At 54.4% G+C, this 19,586-nt stretch overlaps 1 protein-coding gene across 2 annotated transcripts in view; it reads left to right on the forward strand.

Annotated features, from left to right (window-relative positions):
• The window catches only part of PPP2R2B (protein phosphatase 2 regulatory subunit Bbeta), a 107,473-nt gene that overhangs the window by 40,978 nt on the left and 46,909 nt on the right, over positions 1-19,586 (forward strand). Inside the window, exon 1 of one of the 2 annotated variants that reach the window (XM_026063315.1) lies at positions 85-154. The exons of the other annotated variant lie outside the window; for it this stretch is intronic. Coding sequence (XP_025919100.1) covers positions 85-154 — 70 coding nt within the window. Of the gene's footprint in view, positions 1-84; positions 155-19,586 lie in introns of those variants that run through there. 2 annotated transcript variants of the gene reach the window in all.

A 19,586-nucleotide genomic window follows, 5' to 3' on the forward strand; every position in this document is an offset into this window, starting at 1 on the left:
CGGCCGCCGCGGAGCAGGGCGCGGGGGGGATGATGGATCCGCGGCTGCGGCTGCTGACGCCCCGCGCCCGCCAGCCCGCCGTCAATGGAGGAGGACGTTGAGACCCGCAAGATCAACAGCAGTTTCCTGCGAGACCACAGCTATGCGACGGAGGGTGAGTGCCCGCCGCAGCAGGTGGGGCCCCGGCGCCCCCGCATCCCCCGCACCGCCCCGGCCCCCTCGGGCCCCGCTGCCCCGCTGCGCTGCCCCGCTGCGCTCCCGGCTGCGCTGCGCCGCTCCTCCCGGCTGCGAGCGGCGGCGTCTGCTGCYGCTGCTGCGGCAAGCGGCAGCGCGGGGCCGGGGGTGCGGATCTCCGGGATTTGCCCCGAAAGGCGGCGCCGGGCAAGGGCGCGGGTGCGGTCTGTCCCCCGCTTAACCCGCGCCCGTGACTCAGCACGGCTGAACCCGGCCGGTTTCCACTGCCTGCTCCGTGTCCCCACGCCGCCCGGTCGGTCAGCAAGGATCCCGTTTGGATCCAGCTTTTCAGCGGAGATCTGACATCTTGGATACACGAGAGCACCCCCTCCCCCCATTTTCAGCTAGGTTTATCCCTCAGCGGATGCTGGAATAGCTGAAATTAAAATCTGGCTTGTTGCTCCTGCAGTTGTGCACGAGCCGAAGGATCGGGTATTTGCAGAGGCTGGTATGGACGTGCCGCGTCGCCGGCCAGGCTCGGCCCCTCTCCTCCTGTTCGTGCCCGGAGACACCCCTGTCCTCCGCGTTCCCCCCGCACGGAGCAGATATTCCCACACCGGGGAGCTGAAGCAGGGCCAGTTGCTGCCGGAAAAGGGCCACGGCTGAGTCTGTCTGCGAGCGCGAGGCAGCCTCTCGCTGCGGCTCCGCCTGGCCCTTTTCTAAGGAGCCCCATGTGTTTGCTTGTCTCGGGTTTGAGCCCGCGCCATGGGGAGCCGTGTGGCCAGGGCACGGCCGGCGCTCGGAGCCGCGGTCCTGCGGCTCGTCCAGCCCGCGGCTCTGCCTCCGTTCGCCGCTCCGCAGCGGGAGCGATGCGTGGCTCTGGCAGGGGGGATCGGCGGAGCGGGGCCGGTGGCCGCGGCGCGCTGCGCGCTCCCGGGGCCCTGAGTGCATCTGCTGCCGCCGTGCTGAATGTTGGGGCTTGAGGGACGCGGGGTGCGCGCGGAGCTGCAATTTCAAAACATGCTTCGTTATCCTGTGACTGCATTACTGGCATCCGCAAGTAGTCTGACTGTAATTATTTCTGCAATGTTAGGAAACAGGATAAATACTAGTGTGATTGTTGCTACAGAAATTAAATAATTGTCTCAGGGCTATTTTTTCTACGAGCCCCTGCATGAAGAAATATGTATTCCAACTTGCGTATTGCAGGGGCAAAGAGCTGCCAAGACTGGTGGACGTACCTAATGTGACACCCCAGCTAAGCACATGGGGACTGGCCACTGGTGTGTTTGAATCCGAATCTGGTGTTACGGCGCGGGTGGTGAAGGGGTGGCGTGGCCGTGCTCGGTCCCGGCACTCGGAGCGAGCTGCAATGTGCGCATGACGCTGCATTCTGCCACCGAGAGGCAGGCTCCGCCGGTGGGAGCGCGGAGGGGCCGGGAGAGACCTGCCTTTGCTGTCGCTTCTGACAGCTGAAGAGCTGTAGACTTCACATCACTTCTGTCACAACCTTCTTTTGCTTCCGTGCTTCGGGCGAAAAATGCAGCTGCTCTAAAACAAAAGACCGAATCCCCCCCGCCCCTCCAGGAAATATCTGTTTTCCCAGTAGTACCGACACCTTGGAGGAGACTCTGAAAACAGACTCCGCAGCAGAGAGCCTGCACAGGCTCCCTCGTTGTTTCGTGCTCCTAAGGCCCCGGAGAAAGATATCGTGACACAGGGTTTGGGACTTCTGTGACTCTAGCACATTGTTAAAGGAGAGTTTATCTAGTGGAAAAATCTTCTGCTTCATACAGTAATAAAAAGCTTTGGGTACCTGGCGGGCCGCTGAAAAAGAGCATGTGCAAGTTCATGTTGCGTATGCGTAGCTCAGTGTTCACACGGCAGCTGGGGTAAGAGACTTGGTGTGTGTCCGTTCCTGCCCATCTCTTAATCCTCTTGCTCTCAGTGACGCTCTTCTGAAGCTGCTGCGTTGTGTCCGCACGTGGTGGGCCACGTCCGCTGGTCGGGGCCAGCCCGGTGGTGGAGGGACCTGCCTGCTGGGGTGGGTGGCTGCGAGCCAGAGCTTCAGGAGGGTGAYGTGGCCAGGATGGGTGCGAGCTACCCTGTTTCCATGTCACCTGGCTCGCGTGGTCTTGTGCTGTGGTCTGTGCAAGGATGAATTTGCCATCACTGTGCTATAAAAGGCAGCTGCGGCAGCCAACAAATAAAACGTGGGATGTAACTGCGCTGTAGTAACCTGCCAAGAACTCGGTTTTCCTAGTTGGGAAGGACGAGGGTGGAGATGAGCCTGCAGTGATCTCAGCCTGTGATACGAGGAGCTATGGAGATGTTTCCGTCTGAGGTTCCAGTGACAAGGTTCAGTCTAGTAATCTGTGGTAAACTTCCCCAAGTTGTATATTGGTGTTTTTCAGAAGAGCCTAGTACGTCGTAGTAGAAAGCTGTAATCAGTTCTCTCCACAGAAATGAAATAGCCAGAAGTGTTTGCAGAGTAGGTAACCTACAGGCAGAAGGACCCCAATGTGTGTCGCTCGACTGAAGAGGTACGTGGGAATATTCAGTGGCTGGATATCAGATGGGAGTTTCTCTTCCACCTTGTGCTGTTTAGGACGTTTGACTCTCCATGTAGTTGTTCTGCTAGAGGGCGGCTGAATGCACTTTGAAATGGCAGAGCTTGGTAATGTGGTGCAGGGAAAAAATTCAAGGAAGATAATTCGGTTCTATTTTTTCTCCTTGTGAGAACAGCATATGCCTAAAATGATCTGCTTGGTAACCTGTCTTCTATTAAAAATCCTTCCAAAGCCTGTTCAGAAGATGAAAACTTGCTTTTGAAATGAAAGTGTCCTTCGTGTCTCGACTGAGGAAATAAATGGGGTTATGTAATTTGGTTCACTGAAGTGTTGTTGTACTTAAATAGGTCTGGTATTTTTATGCAAATGCAGGATGAGGATGGTATTTCAAATGCATACACTTGAATGCCTTATTCTTGTGTGGCACTCAGAGCTACTGCTAATGAAGGAAATACATTGATGGTGTTAATTCAACTTCGGTTGCCAGGGAATATTAAGTTGCTGGGATATAGTGAGCATCGCGAGTGAGTTGTGCTATAAAGTTCACCATAGGTGCAAGGAACCGGCTAAAAATGTTCCAGAGCTCTGTCGGTGGGGCCGTTCGATGGCCCAGGACCTCATACCACTTTCACAGAAGAAGAAGTCTTGCATGAAAAATGTTCAAAAATACATGCTTGGTTTCTTCTGCTGTGTAAATCCATTTTCACTCCCAATTCTGGTGAGATCCTAATGGAAAGTAGGACAAATTAAGACTTTTGAACATAAACAAGCTCTTTGAGCAACTTCCACTTTTAGACATGCTTGCTGGAGATTTTGAAGGCTGCTTCCCCGCTCCTCTCAAATTTGGACCATTTCCAGTAGCTTGACCCAAAATACCAGTCTCCTGAAGTCTTCAAACTGTGGATGCCACTTTTTTTTTGTGTGTGGCTTTGCTGTTCACCTGGCAATCCTCTGAGCCCTCCGGATGGCTTACAGGTAGGCAGAGACCTCCAAACAAAGAAGGAACAGTGTTAACACGCCCCTTTCCGTGCTTCTCGCTCTAATGAGAATTACATCCATGACTGAGCTGCTTGCGCTTTGCCAATTCCAGCGGGACAAGAACGGCAGCTGTCGCCGCTCAAGCCTGGCAAGACCGCGCCCTGCAGAAACGGACGATGCTGCGTGTCAGGTTCTGCAGGACGCCTGTAGCACCAGCCCCGCTATGCCAGGGCGAGGCGGTGGAGGGATGCCGCGCGCCTCGTTAGCCCTGGGGGGCAGGTGGGCTCCTCCCGGCGAGACGGGGGGCCGCAGGCAGGGCTGCCGGCCTGGCTCCCGGCCGAGGACGGCCGGTGCTTGGCTCGGCGCTACGCCGGCCTCCTCCGCGTGGCAGCTCAGCACGAAGCCGAGCGGCAGCAGGGACGGCAGCCGGCCGTGCGCGTCCCCCTCGGGCGTCTCGCTGACGGGGGCAGGAGGTCTCTCGTCTCCAGCCCCGTTCTTACCCCTTCCGCGATGCTGCCGGATGTCGGCTGGGGGTCCATGCGCAGAGCTTGGCCCAGCAATGGCAGTTGCTACGTTTGGGTAACCTTTTCAAGTGGATAAATATTCCTTCCCACTAGTTTCGTACAATACACGGGAAGATTTTATGAGACTTGACAGGTGCCCTCGCCGTGCCAGACGTCTGTTAACCTGCTCCCACGCTGCAGATACCGAATGAACTGCAGGAGAAGGCACTGTGTGTGGCGTGCCTTTTGGTTGCGAACATCGTAACACAAATACTCCAAAGTCGGGAAACGCAGGTGTTAATATTTCCGTGATACTCTTAGTTTTCAGCAAGGCGTGCTGAGACCGAGCCTCGGCTCTGCTTGTGGCTAATCTGGCGGTTGGCAGCAGAGGTGACGATGACGGCAGGCGCCCCGCGCGGCTGCCCGGCCCCGTGCCGGGGCGACGGTGGTGCCCCCTCCTTTCCTCTGCTGGTCTCGGCGGTGGGCGAGGACCTTCCTCCGGCCACGGGACCCGTCCGGGGCTGCAGCGCGTCCTGTGGGCGATGGCCCGTTCCCTTGGGATCAGTGCAGGTTGTTCCCCTGGATCTCTTCTTCCCAGGCACTGGCTGATGCCCCAGGCAGTATTTAATTTCTTTGAGGAGTGTTTCCTAATCTGGATAGATTTTACTGCTAAGAAATCTGGCATTAAGCCTTCATTTCCTTTTCCTAGCTTAATCTTGTTCCAGCTGCAACCCCATTTACCGCTCCAAATCGCTCCTGTCTCCCCGTATCCCTGCCCCGCTGTTGCTTTGCTGCGAGCGCTGGAGCTCTGGGAAGGAGCTCGAATAGCGCGTGCGTCTCTGCCTGCCCCATGGCTAGGACAGCCTTCGCCGAGACGCGGCCTTAGGAGTCACCTCGCAGCTCCTCGGCGAGGCCCGTGGGTGCCGGGAGCTGTCAGATGCGTGAGCAGCTCCGCCGCGTCGCAGAGGGCGCGTGCAGGCGCCTTCGGTTTTGCTTTGGGCGGAGAGAACCAATCCGTGCCATTAAAACTTCCTCGGATAACGGGACGGGCGCCCAGCGCGTGCACCTCTCCCTGCGGCCGGCGGGCGGGTGAGCGGTGGGCGAGCGGTGGGCGTGCGGCGCTGCACGCGCTGGCAGGCCTGCCCGGCGCTCTGCGGAGAGCAGCTAATGCATCTGCCCTATGCGGACAGAATTTAAAAATGATTAGCCTGCTTACCGAGGCTGCGTTTTGCTGTGCGAGAAACCTAAAAGCTTTTTCACTTGCAGTATCAATTTGCTGAGAGCTTCCTGTGGCTGCGACAGCAACTTTCTTTTTTTTTTTAATCTATCTGTAGTCCCCTTCTCAAAAGCATGAAGTAAATTATCTCCCACCCCACTGCCCCCGTCCTGGGTTCAAGACGAGAGCTGTCAGTTATTTTTGTTGTAGTGAACGATGTGAATTACTGTTTGAGGATGATCTGGATTGGGATTTAATTAATCCAGGAACCTCCTTGAAGTTGTTGTTTTAACACATAAGTACTTTGATTACAAAACACAATCCCTTCCTTTATGCTTTTTATTTATATACATATATTATATTTAGACCTTCCCTTCCTCTCCCTCAGCCTCTGGTCCAGTTGGGTCAGAAGGACCCATGGACACGTCTCCTTCTGCCTAATCCAGGATCAGGAGAGGAGACCGGTGTAACTCTGCCATTTGTGGCGCACTGCGTCAAAGCCGACTTGGGGGTACTTTAATCCATGGATTAATGAGAGAATAGACGTGCCTGGGGACTCTGTAATCCAGGGATTATCGAGAGGGCTGGGAGTAGGTGATGAAGCGATTCAGACCCGTTGTGGCTGGGCCACGAGAGGCCTCGGTCGCTGTGACCGTGTCTGCCGGGCTCGCGGCCCCTGAGCAAGGGATGGAGCTGGGCGTCTCTTCCCTGCGCGTGCCCGGTGCGAGGAACACGCGGAAAGGCTGGGACATGCTCCCTCTCTGACTCCAGGGAAATCTGCGCCACTCCCCGCACGAATCAAGAGCGAACTGGTATGGTCTGGCCTGAAAACCAGTGTTCCCGGGTCCGTGTTGCTGTAAAGGGTCCGTCTCTGCTAGCTGCCAACTGTTTTAGGTCAAAACCTGACACCAGGCGCCCTGTGGGTGTTTGCGCTGTGGGTCCTGGGGTGCCGGCACAGGAGAGGCTGATCCTGAGGTTTCCAGGTGGATCGTAAGGACTCAGCGAAGTGGTGGGGGAGGCCCCAGGGATGATACATCRTGTTTCCTTGTCCCCGTCCCCTCCTCTCCATGCCTGCTCATAGGGATTATTCTTCTGTGCCACCATTTCGCCCCTTGYCTTTGAAGCGCTCGCTCCTCAGCCCAGCTCCTGCTGTGATGTCTAGTCTCTTTAGATCACTGATGTCTCATCAGAGGGCTTACCGGGCATTTCAGGTGATCYTTCCAGGTCAGAGTGACCTTGTTGCCCTTGTGCTGTCAGCCGTGAGGAGGCTGGCAGGTATTGCAAAGCGTTTTGCACCCTGCTCTGTCCTACAGCCATCTGCGGCGTGTCGGATTGTGCGGCGTGGCTGTGGTCCCCAGGCCCATGCCAGGGTAGGGGCTCAGGGAGCTGGCGTTGGGGAAACGTCTGAGCATCCAGCAAAGCAGCAGTTGTGTAAAGGGGAGCAGATCTGGGGATCTCTCTGCCTCAGGACATTCAACCCCTGTAAACTTTTGGTGTCTACAAGAAGAGGCTGCACAAGGTCATGAAGGCTGTTAAATACACTAAGTATGTAGAGACCACATCTGGCTCAGGAAGCCCCCGAGTTGCACATAGAGGATGGGAGAATATCAGTGGAAATACCTTACGTGATTGCCATCTTTGTGTGTGTCTCTTACTGCCTGCTGGAGAGGGGATACTGGACTATATGCACTTTTGATTTGACCCCATATGGCCTTGCGTGAGCAAGAGGATCTGCAGAGGGTCTGTCAAACCCCTGCCACCTCCTCCCCGGAGCAGCTGGGGAGACCCTGCTCCAGGAAGGGTGGTGGGTAGGGCTCAGTGGCCAATGTCCTGGCAGACCAGGCAGTCACCAGCCACCCTCTGGCCTCATACCTACCCCTCCGGGGGCTTGGCGGAGGTCAGCTGTGAGCACAAATATTCGTGGCAGAGATCCTTTGAAAGCGAACACGCCAACTGCTCGGCTGGTGGCTGCCTGCTGCCTCCGCGGAGGTGCGCGTGGCCGGCACGGAGGTGAGACCTGCGGAGCAGCGTGCACGTAGCACAGCGGAGGTTTCTGTTGACGTGGCAGGATGCTGATTAGGCAGGTTAAAAATAGCAGCTGCTTCCTCCCTGCTCCTCCCGGTCTTGGTTGTATGGCTGCGGTTGGGAGCTGGAAGTGCTTATGCCGATGTGCTGAGCGGGCACAAAATCCCAGCTGTGGTCGGAGCTGGGTTTGGAGCTGAGGTGCTGCACGGAGCCGGCCTGGGGGGCTGCTAGGCGCACGCAGGGGCGGCCGCAGAGCYGGGGAGCTGCTTCCCCAGGTGCTCGGCACGCACAGTGCTGCTGCAAGGTYGCGTCCGGCTGGCGCTGGGGGCTGAAGACCGTCACGCCTAGTGACTTCTAGTCCTGGTATCTGTGTGTAGGCCTGCTGTGACTCCTGGGTATCCTGCTGCCTTCGGAGGCGGTCTGGTGTTATCTGAACTCCTCGTGGTCCTCCACAAGTCCCTGTGGGCGGGGGGGAAGCGGCATCATTGCCCTCGAGCTGGGGGACGCCCCGTCGGCGTCCGGGCGATGTTCGGCAGTCCTCAAGGAGCGCCGCGGAGGAAGCGCTGCTGTCCGCCCGCGGGGATGGCTCTCCCCGCCGTAGAGCTGGGGACGGGTTTCGCCGCGTGCCGGGTCCAGGCTGTCAGCGCCGCTCCGGGAGCGACGTGGCCGGGCGGCGCGGGTGGCTTTGGCCCGCGCAGGTCCGGGCGCGTGGTCCACGCCGGGCGGCACGTGGGCTCGTGCTGACCTCTCTGGGCACAGGGAGTGATCAGTGTCTCGCAGCACCATGGCCGACAGCAAAATGGAGTTGTTCTTCTTGCCTCTGACCTGTAAATTTACTTTGATTTCCCAAATACCCCAGTGAACACAATTCTCTTGAGAAAATGGATGCCAGCCGTTCGGCAGGTCTGACTTCTGACTCCCTACCAGGACCCCAGATGTGGAAAAATGCGGCAGGTTGTTAGTATGTTGTCAGAAATGCTTTGCGCAGCTTGAGTCAATGCCGTCCTCCCCAATAAAGACCTAATTGAGCCATTAGCGTCGATGTCTCCATTCAAAGCGGTCGTTCCAGCGCTGGTGTTATTTTTCTCCGGATGCATTGTGAGCCTGATTTCTTGAGGGGAAACATTTGAAGGGTCTTTGATTGAAGGGTTTTGTTCTCTCGTAGCAGCTGCAGTCACGCAGCTATGGAAGGATGAAGAATGGTGCTRCTTTTCTGCGTACTCTTTCCCCGGCTTTTGAACAGCTCTGGAAGCAGAGATACRAATTAGCAGGACCCCTTTCCAGGTGGAAGTGACCGAAAGGAGGCCATGGGGGCTGTTGTCACCCTTGACATCCTTGTGTTGTTCTTGGTCAGGTTTGCAGTTGCATCCAGCAATTCATGGAATTGGGATGATTTTTTGCTTCACCCTAGAAAATCATATGGCAGGTGGCTCCTGACCCGAACAAGCTGCAATACCTCCTTCCAGAGACAGTGGGGACAAGCAGAGTAGAGCAGATGGGCAGGTAGGACAGCGTGAGAGCAGCAGACTTCATGATGGTTTTTCATTTTTATTGAGGCTTTTTCATAACCAGAATAGTTTCCATGAGCAGTGCAGACTTTAGTCTTTCCCTATGTCAAGTTCAACCTTCTCCTAAGCTCTTTTGGTCCTTTTAGTCCGTTCTGTCGCACTGTGTTGCGAGGGCAGGGCCGGCTCGTACGTTCGTCTCTCGGATGCTAGCGCTAGCTGGTGGGGGCGAATGGCACGTGTTGCCCATACTCCTGAGCTCCAGAGGATTCCCTTGGAGCTTCTTGTCCGGGGGGAAGGATCTGCTGAAGTCACGAGAGGTGATGCTTTGCTCTGCCAGCTTCAGACTTTCCTCCGGCAGCTTCCTCACCTCTCTCAGCCTTCATAGAATTGCAGAGAGTTCGGGCCTTGCTCTGGATGAGGCTTTGGTTTAAGGGAAGGTTGTGGCTGGCTTGATCTTCTACCCAGACCACTAAAACTTTCTCCATATCAGCAATAAGGCTGTTTCGCTTTCTTCTCATTCATGTGTTCCCTGGAGCAGCACTTTGAATTTCCTTCAAGACCTTTTCCTTTGCATTCACAACTTGGCTAACTGTTTGGTGCAAGAGGCCAAGCTTTCGGCCGGTCTCGGCTTTTGACATGCCTTTCTCACTAAGCTTCATCATTTCTAGCTTTTGATTTAAAGCGAGAGACATGCAACTCTTCCTTTCGCTTGAACACTTAGAGGACATTGTAGTGTTATTAATTGCCCTAATTTCAATATTGTTGTGTCTCAGGGAATAGGGAGGCCTGAGGAGAGGGAGAGAGACGGGGGAACGGCCGGTCGATGGAGCAGTCACAACACACACAACACTTATCGATTAAGTCCACTGTCTTATATGGGCACGGTTTGTGGCGCCCCAAAACAATTACAACAGTAACATCAAAGMTCACTGATCACAGATCACCATAACAGATATAATAATAATGAAAAAGTTTGAAATATTGCGAGAATTAACAAAATGTGACACAGAGACACAAAGTGAGCACATGCTGTTGGAAAAATGGCGCTGACAGACTTGCTCGACTCAGGGTTGCCCCAAACCTTCAATTTGTAAAAAACGCAGTATCTGCGAAGCGCAATAAAGCAAAGCGCAATAAAACAAGTTATGCCTGTACCATGCTAAAGGAGATCCTTTGAATGGAAAAGTAACCAAAATAGAAACCAGAAACCAAAAGAGACAACTAATCTCTCATTTTGATCTTTTCTGTGCTGCATTTCAGTTGCTTCCCTAGTGCAGTCGTAAAACAGGACCATTATCTCAGCTTCCCAAGTATGCAAACAAATTGCTGTGATTTTCCTACCCTTGGATCAGTCCCTATCCATATTCTCTGAATAACAATAAAACATTAATGGAGATAAAGACTGTTATCTCCCTCATGTCTATTTTGTCATTGGAATAACAACTTTAAACGTTAAGAGTGCTGAAATTTATAGATGCCAAGCCTGCTCAGCAAAAAATAAATCATGTTCCATAGTGTACATTGCCATTTATTGTTGCTATATTATCTGAAGCCATAGTGGGTGTTAACCTTGTGATAACATCCTCAAACGGGGATTTTAAATAATTTCATAGTTCAATATAAAAATTCTGTTGGCTGCCTCATCTGATCTGCAACTCATTTCAGTGCAGGGCTATAGAAGTGGAAACTGTCCAAAATACTGACAACAAGCTCCCCAAGAAATCTGGAAATAGGGGAGGCACTGGATCATGAAATAGCCACTGTTTTACCTGTAACTTCAGTGAATCTAGCCACATATGTATGACTTCCTAAATATGATCTTTTCCAGTGTTTTGCAGACTTTTACTTTTGAAGGCCCTTTTTTTTTTTAAGATTTATCTTGGTGTCTCATGCTTACTATAAAAAGCCTTCGTGATACATACATTGATAGCAAAATAAACGTCTTCCAGTTGTTACTCGAAGGCACAGTAAATTGTACCGAGCGCAGAGGGGAGCGAGGTCAGGGGAGTGCGGAGGAGCCCATCCTTCCACCCCGCTTCGTCTGCGGTGAGCGTTGACGAGTCGGCCTCGCTGCCGAGCCCGGACTGATGGGAGCCAGATGCCAGCCAGCGTCTGGGGGAAGCTATAACTTGTTTAACACCTGGCTCCGACCCATTAAACCTGCTCAGATACACAGTGAGGAACATTAAGTGCTTGTACGCTGGTGTTCGTGGTGCAGCTCCTGGAAAAACCTACCAGCAGTGCGTCTCTAACTGTGGTGTGTCAGAGGCATGGCAGCCCTGTGGAGCCTAACCTCTAGCCAGAAGATGCCTCCAGAGCTGAGACATGCACAAAACTGTTAAAAACAAGCAAACAAACAAACTTTGATTCCCAGGTACCCCTGTTTTGTTGCTGCCTGATGCGACGTCCTTAAAGTCAGGTGCTTGGTTTGACCCCAGCAGCAGGACAGGAACATCGGTCACGGTTCTCTCACTCTATGCCTGGCTCCAGGTGGGGCACAGTCTCGTTAGAAAGGTCCAAATGGTTGTGATGGGGCTATTATGAGAGCCCCAGCACCCTCTTTACCAGGTTTTGGCACCAGCCTGCTTTCTGGGTGTTTAGGAGGTGTCTTGAGAGGCCATGTAGTGCTGGAGTCCAGCTTTGGCAATTATTCTGGTTTAATAATAGTAAATTAAGGTAGAGAAATGAACCATCCAGATGCCCCTTCAGTCTCTCATGCACGTCTCCAGCTCCCTTGCGAATGGCTCAGAGCATTTCTTCCTCTTCTTTACTTACTTCATTTTAAGGGAAGCGCTTGATGACATTCTCTCTAAAAATACTGAACTTTGATGAGCTATCTGAATATTACGATGAGAACTTTGCGCTGGGAACCCCTTTAAGTCAAAGGCAGTTAGAGCAGCTGGGTGTGGGGAAGAGGCTTTAGGTCGGTATCTCCAGGACATTTGCATGGCATTGCTGAGAAGTGAGCAAGATTGTCCTGGAGCACCCTGACCTCCTTGCAACGGAGCGTAGAGWGACCACTGCTCGATTTTAGGAGATTTACTGTAGACATTTTGGCATAAATGAAAGAAAAAAGGTTAATAATACAAATAACAAAGTGGGAAATCTTTCGTGAGGGTTAGTGGCAGATTTCTGAGCTCTCAGAGGTACAGTGTGGTCCCTGGATTCCCACGGGTCACTGGTGGGATGGGTCCAGGTCTGCTGAAACGAGGCATGTGTGGCGCTTCCTGGGCGAGTGCAGTGGCTCTCGTGACGGTGCTGGTCTCTGTGTGTCACTGAACAGCAGCGTTGTCCGGAGGAATGGGAAAGGTGGCGGTCTGACCGCTTACAGCAGGAAAAGCTCTTATGCAGGGTGTTTTAACGGGGTGCACTACATGTTGCTGTGACACGTAACCAAACCTTAAAGGGAGCTAAACATTCACACTGAATTTTTATTTTCTGAACACTTACAGCTAGATAAATTTAAAATGAGCTCCATTCTGAGCCTGTGTGTATCAATCATTTTCTACCTGTCTGGCAGTTAGAAGAAACATCCTTTCTGAGCAGATTATTTCATAACTTCTGACTTCAGGATTCTTGCATTTGCTTTTTCAGAAGAGGAGATACAGTCCGCTGCTAGAGATAAAAGACATTGGCATAGATGGACAGCTGCTCTGACCTTGTCTGGCAAGATAATCGGTGGAAAAGAGCATCTGCATGGGATCATGGAAATGGAACAGGGAGAATTAGAGAGGTGGTTTGTGAGAACCCTCCCTCCCAATCCCTAAATAAACTTGGCCTGGGATGCAGTACGCTGACAGACCCTTCATTATAATAACAGCATGAGCAGTGTTGCTTTGTAACTGGTTCCCCACTGAAAATTTCTGGCTAGCAGGAATGCTATGCCAGATGTCTGCTTGTGATTGCCTCTGGTCGTGGAGATCAGTTCGGGGTAACGCTCTCAGCTGGAGGATACAAATAATGCAGGTATCCAGGGCTTGTTCGGTCGGTTCGTTTTTTTGGCAGACGCCAGAGTCCCACTGGATAGGCCCATCGGAGTCTTTGCGAGCTTTTCCACAGCAATTATCTTCTGCAAAAAGTCATTATGGCAGAAGAGACTGAAGTGAATTGGGACCTGCATGTCTCCAAACAATGACAGATTGCTGAATTTTGGCTAAGTTCTGGAGAAGGTGTCCCTCCACCCCCAGCATGATTTGCGATCTCTGGTCTGCTGGTTTCCCTGGTCACCAGACACACAGAGCGATTTCGGTCCGCTGAGAGGAAGCCGTGTGCGGAGCATCGCTCAAGTAGTGGAGCCCATCTGCCAGCGCAGGAAACCGTGGCGATGCGTGCGACTCCCAGCAGTTTTGCTAGACTGGACAGTGCTCTGAGCCTGTGGCTTCTGCATCGGCGTGCTCTTTGTGTCCTAGCAGGAACCGGTCCCGCGGTTTGGCTGGGCTGYGGGAGAGGGTTTGAGGCGCTGCTGCTGAGAGGGGCTAGCCCGTGTGTTACGGCTGTGTATTTGCTGTGTGTATCCAAACACGTGGTGGATTCACAAGGCCTGTTGTGCTGCTGGAGTACGTAGCTGCCAGTGCTTCTGGCCTGGGGGCTTTGGAGCAGGTCTGGCTCCGTGCTGTGCYGTGGCAGCGGTGCTGCGCAGGCAGCCGGGGGCCCTGGAGCGCGTCACACCAGCTATGCCCAGGCTCAGGCAGCTGAGATCGCCCTTTCCTCGCTCCAGCGGCCAACGCCGAGCTCCAGTCGTGCCCCCAGCCTGCGCCTCGCTGCCTTGGCAGGAGCTGAAGGCATCTGCTGCTGCTCCAACCACGCGAGGCCGGCACAGGGTGGGAGCAGGAGCGCACACGCCTTGCCGCGAGGAGGTCGCTGCTGGAAACGGCCCGTTCTGCCCCAGAGCAGCCGCGGGGAGGAGCGGGGCCAGCCCTGTGCTGGGGGCAAGGAGGCAGCAAGGAGGCCCTCCAAGCAAACGGGGCCTCCTCGCCATCCCTCTCCCATCCCATCTGCAGCCTGGTCCCCGTGGAGCAGAGCAGAGCCAGCCGCGGGTTTGGCCGAGGCCTTCGCTCACAACGGGGCTGAACTGTTYGTTAGCATCCAAGTGTCCATCTGAACGCGTGCTCGTCCTCTCCGGAGACGAGTYGCGCAGGGTGGCTTAGTGCCGCACGTCCCGGAGCTGCAGGTCTCTGCTCCGGAGCAGGGAGCCCAGGGCGGGGAGGAGAGGAGTTAGAGGAGGAGAGGAGCACGGTCTTTGTTCCAGTCCCACTTGCCACGTGTTGCAGTGAGCTCAGAACGAGTCCATGGAAACCTGTGTGAAACCAGGGCGAGAGCTGGCGCTCCAGCAAGCCTTCCAGCAAGGGTCTCCAGGGCCGTGTGCTCCTGACGAGCTGCGTCCTCTGGATTTACAGCACGCGCGCCCGGTGGCAACAGCCCGCCCCCTGCTCCGGAACGGCGTGCCGAGCGGGAGGCGTGCGCTCTGCAGGTAGCGGCAATGGTGCCCATCCCCTGGAAGCAGGACCATGCCTGGTTGGTCTCACCCGAACAGCAGCCGCCGGGAGGCAGAGCCGTTGCCCTCCTCCCCTCGCCAGGAGAAACCATCTCTCAACGCGGCGTGCCCGACCGGGCGGGATGTCCCAGTCTCCTGGCACGCAGCCACCCTGAACTTAGGCGCCGGTTTGTCACCTCCAGCAACGTGCAGATGGAAAGCCGTCTCCCCTTCCTCCACCGGCATCGGCCAAGTCCGAGTTTCCCCGCAGCCAGAGTGTTTTGGTTATGGATCCTGTTTCATGTCGCTGTTTGACACCTTGATGTAATGTTTTCATTAAGAGTGCTGCAAAATACGGCAGCGTGATGTTGCCTGCGAAGTGCTGCTGGTTAATAACAGGTTATTAAGCCTTTCTCAGAAGTGAAAGTAATGAAGAAGCATCCTTTATTAGTCATCAGGCATAAAAATAAAGTCAAAGATCAATATTTTAGGCACTGTTTTGGCTCGCCCAAGCTTTTATTCGTTATGCTGCACAGAGATAACCTGGTAGCTGGGGCTCTCCCCGTGTCAGGTGGAGACGTGTTCGTCTTCATGGCAGGTCTTGAGCACGATCCGGGCTTTGCACTTGCGGTTTGTGTAGTGTCTGTTGGGGGAAATACCACCTTGCTCAGAGGCCGGTGTGTGGCCGAACAACGCTCGGGAAACAGCTGAAACCCGCTGTAACGCTGACCCCAGAACAGCGGTTCCTGCGTCTTGCCCTGCACCTTTTCGACAGCAGATTTCCAAGCACTCCATAAAGGAGGTGCRGCTTCTGATTTGCATCTTACAGAGGGGAAAGCGGAGGTTCAGAGGACGAGCCGAGGTCTGCACGAGGCGATACGGAGCAGGCGTGGGGTCCAGGCGTCTCGTGCCTGACCCAGCGCTGTGTCCTCTTGGCCGCTGCACTTCGCGTCCCACTTAAAACCTCACGGCTCTGCTCTTCGTGCGGAGGTAGGCAACCCGCCCTCGCTTCCCATCTCGCTGCTCTGGCAGGGTAGCCGGCGCGTGTTATTAGGGTTATTATTTTGCTGAAATCTCGGCTCCGTCTTCTCAAATGGCAACCTCTATATTTTGCTATCTCTTACCACCAAAGCAGCTTCTCTTCTGCCATGTGTTAGAACAAAATCTTCTGTAAACATGGGAATAATGCAAACTGAATGAATTCAGTTTTGGAGTGAATCGCGGGGAGCTGACCGAACCCTTCTCTTGCATTTGATTCGGCAAAGCCCTCCCCGTGCGGAGTCTGCAGGAGGCTTCTCCGACGTCCGGGCGCCCCGTGCCTGCGGAGCGCGGAGCCCCGGGGCAGGCCGTGGATTGCGTGTCCGGGGCCAGGCGTGGCAGCCTCCAGGCACGGCACGAGCCCGGAGCAGGCGGGAGCGGGAGCGRCTCTGCCCGGGGAAGGGCTGGCGCCGGGGGGCCTGGGGAGCGGGGCTGGCGCCCACGGACGAGGCGAGGAGGCCGCTGCGGCGCCGGGCGAGGCGGCAGGTGGGCACTGGGCTACACGGGCCGAGGAGGCACCGGGGCGATCACGCCTCCGCCGCCGAGCAAGCCGCCCAGCAGGACGGCAGCGCCGCGGTCCCGTGGCTCGTGCTGCCCTCGCCGCACGCTCGGCGGGGTGGTGGGTCCTCCCGCTTCCTCTTCCCGCTTCCTCTTCCCGCTTCCTCTCCCCGTCCTCTCCCTCTGCTTTCTGTACTTCTCTCTCTTGCCCCTTCCGTCCCTCCCTGTGGCCGTTCGTTTGCTTCTCTTTGCACAGCTTTCTGCATGGCCCAAATCTTTCTTTTTTGGTGGATCTCCTCCTCTCCCCTTTCACCTTTTGTTCTTCTTCCCTATCTTTAGTCTCTTTTCTCTCTTTTCTTTTTGTTTGGATCCCCGTTTCTTTGTCCTCTGCACCAAAACTTACTCTTGCCCTTTTTCCTCACGCAAATCTGCCTTTTTCCGGCTTTCCGTCCCCTCGCAGGTCAGCGGCGAGTTGCTAATAACGGGGCGAAAGGGGGAGCCCTCCCGGGAGCGGGAGACGGGGCTCGGCGTGGGGCTGTGTCGAGGGAGAAACCGCCAGAAATCGCCGCGAGCTGCGCTCGCGCCTGGTGCGTCTGCGCTTGGCGGGGACCCGGCGGGGCTTTGCGCGCCGCTCTCGCGGGCTCCGTCCCTAACCGCGGGGCGCCGCGCTCCGCGTTTGAGATGCACCAGGGCCAAGCTCACATTCGGCAAGTGACTGCTTCGTRTGCCGTCTACCTTTTCAACCCTGAGGCACGCGTTTTTTTAGCATTCGGGCTGGATCCGCTCCTCGTTTCCCAGCCTGTTTTGGAAGTAACRTCAGAGTCCGGCCATTAGACGCGAGTCCGGGAGGAGGCACTGCGGCTGGGCGCAAAGCGTTAAGGCGAATCCCTCCCGATAAGCGGGGACTAGGTCCCACGAGCACTGTGCGGTTGGCGATCTCGCTCCGGGCCTTCGCTGTGCTGGCGTGTCACGCACGGCGGCGCGGGAGCAGGGAGCATCCGTCGCGGCAAGCACGGGCAGCGCCGGCGCTCCCCGCCTGCAGGAGAAGCCACCGCGGCCGCCTGTTCTGCCTCAGGAAGATTTTTGCGTTTGCAAGGTAATAGTAAAACCAGCCTGAAGGATCCGCAGCTGCTCGCTTCAGCGGATGTCGATGTTCAGCACGAATCCGAACGGGAGGGCTGGCCTGCTCCACAGTGCTGCCGTACGGCAGAGCCGAACTGCTGACTCTCTGCGGCACTTTGTTCTCCCGACTCTGCTCGATCCTTAAAAAGCTCCTGCCTCACCAGACCTCTTTTTTTTTTTCCGTTGCAATCTGTTTCTGACAACGTGTGAAGTTATTGACAAGGTGATGAAATCTGGTGGACTAGAATTTGCCAAAAAAAGAAAAAGACGTTTTTCTCCTCTACATATGCAGTCTCAGGCCTTCAAAGGAAAGCGTCCCCCTAAAAGCGGTGCGCTGAGCGTGGCGTGATGGGCTGCGGCGGCGGCTCCGGGCCGTCCCCGAGGCTTCCCGCGGTCCCCCGTGCCGGCCCCGAAGATATGGGGTGATATTTACGCCCAAGGAAACGTGCTGTGATGCTGTCCCGGTCGGTTCTGCTCTGCTGGGGGGTGTTGGGTCCTCTGCGTCCGGTTAGGATAAGCGCGCAGAGATTTTATCACGTTGAGAGCAGTTTTGGGTGCCGCTGTCGAGGCTCCGTCCCAGGACGCCTCTGTTTGGGGCTCACGGGAGCGTTGCGTTGTGCTAGGTGCCGCGGGCAGGAACCGCCACGGTCTAGCGCGGGGCGCGAGCCTCTGCGACAGACGGGCCCCGGCTGCCCCGGGGAACCGCGTGCTAATGCGAGCAYGGCAAATGGTATTCCGTCCTCTGATTGACTCCTGCTCTTCAGTGGGGATAACATGATGAATATAAATATGATCAGATTCATTAGATGGGAAAAAACTCCCAACGGATGATGATAATAGCTCATCTAGAAGAAGCTTTGGGGAATAGTATGTTGGGAAAAATCCTGTCTTGGCAGAGTGCTTGGAAAGACTTTAATTCTGTAAAGTTAATGTTTGTTTTTAGGTGGCAGAGTATCCACATGGCATTTATTCTTGGATGTACCATCACCTTCAACTGTTCTGCAGCGATGCTTTCCTGCCCCCCCCGACTAAAACGGCAGGTGGATTTGCTGGGTGCGGGGGTTTTAGGTCCAGGAAAACCCTGGTGCCAGGTGAGGAGCTGCAGGGGCAGCTCCTTCCCCAAGTCCCTGCAACAGAAATAGGGCTGTGCTTTCCCGTGCGGTGTAAACACTCCCTCTGAACGACAGTACTTAAAGAGGCTTGTCTGAACTATTGTACTCGGTTGCCTCCGCTACAGGAATGCTAGAGACATGTGGACAGCTTGGTAGTTTTAGGTTTTGTTTTGCTACTGCCAGTGCTATTTGGAGCCTGGAAGTCTATTTTGGGTATATTTAATCACAGTTTTTCCTTGCTTCTGGAATATCTGCTGGTACAATTATTAAGCTGTAGTGAAAAATGCTAAAGCAGATTGGAAATATCCAGTCCGTTTCCTTTGCCCCATCCCCCTCTCAAAAATTGGGAAACCAATATTTATTGGCAGGTATTGTTTCCTGGCTAGCAGGATGTACAAACGGTTTTCTGTGTGCATTTCTTTTACTTTCCAAAAGCCATTGATTTTTGTAGTGCTGCAATAGGAAAACAAGCAGCCTATAAAATGGTGTTATTTCTGTATTTTAAAATGGAGTTTCAGTCTCCTGCTGTCTTTTTATTGGCTTCCCTCCTTCCAGCCCCGCTGAATGTTGCTTGAGTCAGCATGTTATAATTGTCCTGCGGAGATCCAGGTCTTGCTGGTATCACTTAAAACCCAAATGGCTTCTGCTACAATTTCACCATGCTTTGGCTTTGCGTGTAATAGAAAACATGCATGCTTCTGAGTGGTTTGTACTGCAGTTGTATTGACTGGGAGCATTTGGCTAATCACTTCCTGTAATTAAATTCTTCACTAGGAATAAAGTTAATCTTCTCAGAGCACGTAAAACCTGACCTGCAGCCTGAAACGGCAGAATATGTTGCTTATAAGCACCTTTATCCAAGTGCAAAGGGCCCATTCCAAAACCAGAAGCAATTAGTATAATTGGATATTTCTGTTCCTGAGCCAAGGACATATAATAATAAACTGTAACAGATACGGCAGCTTTGCTCCAAAGACTTCATAAGTTTCAAGGTTGGAAGGGACCATTTTGCTCATTCACTTTGACCTCTGGTAAAACACAGTTCTCATCAAGCCCAGCTGACCTGATGGAGCTAAAGGTGAGTTACAAAGTCGTCTCACCTGGATGTACATCTCCAAGGGACAAAGCGTCCCTCACCTCTCCGGGGAGGCATCTGAAGGATGGCACTTCCTGTGCTGCGTTTTGGGTGTGTGCCTTACTTGTCTTCTGCATCTTGCTGGTTACAATTTCCGCTGGCTAGCTCTTCGGCCTCTGTCAGTTCTCTTGGTTTCCCTTTGTGGGTGCCCGTAGTTCATGACTAAATCGCCTCTTAGCCTTCCCTTGGATAAACTAAACTCGGTTGAGCTTTTATGCATCTCGGGCCGTAGGG

This window comes from Apteryx rowi, unplaced genomic scaffold (assembly GCF_003343035.1).
Source record: "Apteryx rowi isolate R43461 unplaced genomic scaffold, aptRow1 scaffold_2, whole genome shotgun sequence".
In the NCBI taxonomy this organism is placed as follows: domain Eukaryota; kingdom Metazoa; phylum Chordata; class Aves; order Apterygiformes; family Apterygidae; genus Apteryx; species Apteryx rowi.